The 5377-nt window shown below is 36.7% G+C and overlaps 1 protein-coding gene across 1 annotated transcript in view; it reads left to right on the plus strand.

The window, feature by feature from the left end:
• Window positions 1-743: 743 nt before the first annotated feature.
• The window catches only part of LOC107742737 (DNA repair protein RAD51 homolog A-like), a 6630-nt gene continuing 1996 nt past the window's right edge, over window positions 744-5377 (plus strand). The window contains 9 exon segments of the mRNA XM_016555768.1: window positions 744-842; window positions 1629-1717; window positions 1797-1934; window positions 2014-2131; window positions 2222-2315; window positions 3409-3494; window positions 3567-3616; window positions 3618-3691; window positions 3763-3892. Coding sequence (XP_016411254.1) covers window positions 1634-1717; window positions 1797-1934; window positions 2014-2131; window positions 2222-2315; window positions 3409-3494; window positions 3567-3616; window positions 3618-3691; window positions 3763-3892 — 774 coding nt within the window. The 5' untranslated portion in view covers window positions 744-842; window positions 1629-1633.

Raw genomic sequence — 5377 nt, forward strand, 5'->3', positions numbered from 1 at the left:
CCAAAATCGGACGTAAACCACCATCTTTCTTGGGCACAACAAAATACCGGCTGTAGAAGCCTGACTCCATCTGAGTGGGGAGTATCTCCTCTATAGCTCCTTTCTCTAGGAGTGACACAATCTCCTGACTTAAAATCGAGGCCTCCCCAGGACGTACCGTCGTAGGAAGAACCCCGATGAAAGGAGGTGGCCCTTTCCAAAACTGGATAGTGTAACCGTGTCGAATGGTGCGTAGTACCCATCGTGAAACATCGGGCAGGCGTCTCCACGCGCAAAGTGAGCCAATGAGAGGGAACCTTGAAGATGAACCTCCTTTAAGTTTAACAGAACTGTAAAATTCTGAAAAAAAAATAATAATAATAAAGGCATGCTCCACTGTGTCGAAGGCTTTACAAAAATCTAAGAAAAGAATAAATCCATCATCAATACATAAATGAGAGTAACCCAATAATTCTAAAAATTAGCCTGATGTTATTTGAAATATGCCTTTTCTTTAAAAAGCCAGATTGGGCCTCATCTATAAGGGGGTCCATAATTGATTTTATTCTGTTTGCAAATGTCAGGGCAAAAATCGTATAATCATTGTTTAATAGTGAAATAGAATAGGTCTCCAATTGTCTAAAAGCAGTGGATCTTTTCTTGGTTTTCGAATCAATGTTATCAATCCTTGAGTTAATGTAGGTGGAAGAACTTGATTTTGAATACAGATTATGATTTTTAAAAATTTTTGTACAGACTATGATGTTATGAAAGATCGATGACGTGATGTCGTCATGACGTCGGTGACGTGGCCTGACGGCGGCACGCGGGAAAGTTCAGACTGAGGAGCTGCAGCTTTGCGGGTGAGTGACAAAACAATAATCACGATATTAAAGATTTAATCAACGAAATAATTGCACTTCTACATGATTATTTTGACACATTTATATGACTTTTAGTGTGAGAACAAGTTTGAGGACTTTACATTGTGTGTGTCGATTAGAGCTCGATAGGATGTTTGTGTGTGTTCTGCGGTTTTTCTAACGCATTATCAGACTGATTAATAAATTAATGTCCCACATTATTAGCAATGAACTCATAAATAATTGTTGTTTTTGTTTAGGTCATTTGCCGATTGTCCTTTTGATTCTTAGAAAACACTGTCCGATTGTAATACCATGGTACTTTTAATAGTACCACGGTATTCTTTGGAATGCCATGTAAACTCTGCTATATATCAAAATACTGTGGTATTATTACCATCTGATACCATCAACGTAAGGGTTGTCAATGTATTGATATACCTTGATGTTTCAAATGATACTTTGCTAACTGTTACATGTCCAGACATGTATAATATCGTGTTTTGTTCAGCTATTTTTTTGTAAATACTGATCTAATGGTTACAGACCTCTGGAAAAGTCATTAAAACAATAATTGTCAATCAGAGTGTGAACCACTGAACTATATTTATATAGATGAGTGTTGTGAATCCTAATTTTGTGTTTTTACTAAATGCATTCCTTTAGAACTAACTTATGTACGTTAAGTGTTTGGTTTAGATGTAAACAAACAGTGCGACCCAAATGTTTCCACCAACTTTTCACTCAGATTGTGAAGCTGATAATGTGTCATGTGTTATGAAACAGTAAATATGGCTATGAGGAATGCGTCCCGGGTGGAGGCAGGAGGTGAAGAGGAAGAACATTTTGGGCCACAACCGGTTTCACGTCTGGAGGTACGACTGCCGATGCAGATAGAAACACAAACGCTCTTTGAATGTCTTTTCATGGTGCTGATGTTGTAAACCTCTGCAGCAATGTGGCATCAGCAGCAGCGACATTAAGAAGCTGGAGGATGGTGGTTTTCACACCGTGGAGGCTGTAGCCTTTGCGCCAAAGAAAGAGCTGCTGAACATCAAAGGAATCAGCGAAGCCAAAGCCGACAAGACTCTGGTGAGACCTTGGTCACCTTTGCTATCGCTGATTCTGTGTGTTAGTGATGTGAGCAAACTTTGAATTCTTTAACTAACAGACGGAGGCGGCTAAGATGGTACCCATGGGCTTCACCACAGCGACTGAGTTCCACCAGCGCAGAGCTGAGATCATCCAGATCTCCACAGGATCCAAAGAGCTTGATAAACTCCTGCAGGGTGCGACACTAAACTGAACTGTCTGTCAGATAATAATGTGCTATATGCTATAATCACCTGACTGAATCTTTGTCTGTCTGTGTTGTGCAGGAGGAATCGAGACGGGATCCATCACTGAGATGTTCGGCGAGTTTCGCACAGGAAAGACGCAGCTGTGTCACACACTGGCCGTTACCTGCCAGGTAAAAAAAATTTTTATGAATACTTTAACTCAGCAATGACACATTAAATTGATCATAAGTGACAATAAAGATGATTATAATGTTACAAAAGATTTCTTTTTCAATTAAATGCTGTTTTGAATGTTCTATTCATAAAGGAATTTTATATATATTCGGTTTCTACAGAAATATGAAGCTGTTTCAACATTGATAATAATCAGAAATGTTTCTTAAGCAGCAAATCAGCATATTAGAATGATTTCTGAAGGATCATGTGACACTGAAGACTGGAGTAATGATGCTGAAAATTCAGCTTTGCATCACAGGAATGAAATTACTTTTTAAAATGTATTCAAATAGAAAATAGTTATTTTAAATTGTACTAATATTTCACAATATTACTGATTTTACTGTGTTTTGGTGGAATAAATGCAGCCTTGGTGAACATAAGAGACTTTAAAAACATAAAAACGTTGCTTGTGAAATGTACAGATTTTTATAAAATAAACAAAAGAAAATCTTTTATATTGTTAGTTATATTTCAAGATGACTATTTACTAGACTGAAGCAGCCCTAAATTTATTTGATTATCCATAAATCATATTTTTTTTAAATCATGTTAAATGGGAGTATCAAATATCGTCCATCAGGCTTTTGAGGAACGTTTATTTGTTCATCTCTCAGTCATCATTGTATTGCATTACAATATACGTTTTGAAACTGTTTTTTGATCATAAAGCTAAGCATTTAAATTTCATCTTACTAAAACATTACTTGGAGATATAGTGACAACTGATATTTATATGCATTTTATGTAGTAGTCTGCATTACTGTTACAAAGATCTCATTGATTTACATTACAAGCTATTAGAATTTCATCTTAATTTTTGGTCATATAAATAGTATCAGCTGCACCAACTTGCATATTTTTGTTAAGTTTGGGCCTCTGAATAAAACTGAAGTGTTTTTTTCCTTAGGTTTGAGATACATATTCTCCACTATCACAGTATAAAAGCCTGATGTATCAAATTATACTACATATGCACATTTTTTTAGATTCTGTTTCTGTCTATAAGGGTACAATAAATGCTATTGTATAGCATGTATATAGTAAACACCCATAGATCAGGGTGGTGGAGAAGGAAAAGCCATGTACATCGACACCGAAGGAACCTTCCGTCCAGAGAGACTGCTGGCTGTAACTTGAGAGGTCAGAGTCGCTTTTTTTTTTATCTGTTGTGTGCTTAACACCAGAAATGAACTGTGTGTTTGCTGTGTCAGGTACGGGCTGGTGGGCAGTGATGTGCTGGATAACGTGGCGTATGCATGCCAGAGCCTTCAACACGGACCATCAAACACAGCTGCTGTATCAGGCCTCCGCTATGATGACTGAGTCCAGGTAACTCACACACATCCAGCCAGAAATTGACTGCAGGCTCCATGTGTTGAAATATCCTGATCTCTGTCCAGATACGCTCTGCTGATAGTAGACAGCGCTACTGCACTGTACAGGACAGATTACTCCGGCCGGGGAGAGCTGTCCGCCCGTCAGGGCCATCTGGGGCGGTTTCTACGCATGCTGCTCCGTCTCGCTGATGAGGTAAAGATGAGAGATCACACACATGCTGTTTTCTGATCTGAGCCGTTCATAAGTTTACAAACTCCTTGCAGAATCTAGATGATTGTTATTAAATACTTATTCAATATGAAATATTATTAAATATATTAATAAATATAATATTCTGAAGCTGCACTATTTATATTTATATATAGTCCACAAGACAGAAAAACCCTGAATTTTCTAAAATGTAATAAAAACTAAACTTCATGTATTTTTTAGGTAGCATTGGTTGCTCTCCTTTGTAAACTGTCCAAGTATTGTTAAATTGTCTGTTTCATTATTTCAAAATTTTAAAACAAATAACATATTATTAAATTATAATAGTAAGTGAATGTAGTAGATGTAAATAGTATTTACATTTTTATGTTTAATAAATTAAAAGATTTCCACCTATGCTGGACTTCTGGTCAATGACATTTAAGGAAAACTGAATAAAAATTACTTCAGCAACTAGCTCTGGCTGAATTAAAGAAAAATAGATTTTTTTTGTGGTTGTAGAAAAAATATAACCCTGTTCGCCTTGTGAATCTTAGAGTTGAATAATGACACTGTTGTCATTGTAGAGCTGCTTTACAGTATAAATTGAATTGGTTTCAAAATCTTTGCATTTTTGGAACATTACTGTTAGTTTCCTGTTTATTACTGTAAAGCTTTTTGTATGTTGTAAAGCATGTGTATTGTTTAAACCAATAAATGCTACTTGACTTATGACGTACAGGTGCATCTCAAAAAATTTTAATATTGTGAAAGTTCTTTTTTTTGTGTAACTTATTTTAAAAAGTGAAACTTTCATATATTCTAGATTCATTACATGTAAAGTAAAACATTTCAAAAATGTTTTAGTTTTAATTTTGATTAGAGCTTACAGCTCATTAAAGTCAAAAATCCAGTATCTCAAAATATTAGAATATTTACATTTGAGTTTCATTAAATGTCCATCCCTACAGAATAAATTCCGGGTATCTCTTGTTCTTTGAAACCACAATAATGGGGAAGACTGCTGACTTGGCAATGGTCCAGAAGACGATCATTGACACCCTCCACAAAGAGGGTAAGTCACAGAAGGTCATTACTGAAAGGGGTGGCTTTTCTCAGAGTGCTGTATCAAAGCACATTAAATGCAAAGTTGACTGGAAGGAAGAAATGGGTAGGAAAAGGTGCACAAGCAACAGGGATGACCGCAAGCTTGAGAATACTGTCAAGCAAAGCCGATTCAAACACTTGGGAGAGCTTCACAAGGAGTGGACTGAAGCTGGAGTCAGTGCATCAAGAGTCACCACGCTCAGACAGCTTCAGGAAAAGGGCTACCAAGCCACTTCTGAAACAGAAACAACGTCAGAAGCATCTTACCTGGGCTAAGGAGAAAAAGAACCGGACTGTTGCTCAGTGCTCCAAAGTCCTCTTTTCAGATAAAAGTAAATTTTGCATTTCATTTGGAAATCAAGGTCTGGAGTCTGGAGGAAG

Source organism: Sinocyclocheilus rhinocerous, unplaced genomic scaffold (assembly GCF_001515625.1).
Source record: "Sinocyclocheilus rhinocerous isolate Xijiao unplaced genomic scaffold, SAMN03320098_v1.1 scaffold1038, whole genome shotgun sequence".
NCBI classification, from domain to species: Eukaryota; Metazoa; Chordata; class Actinopteri; order Cypriniformes; family Cyprinidae; genus Sinocyclocheilus; species Sinocyclocheilus rhinocerous.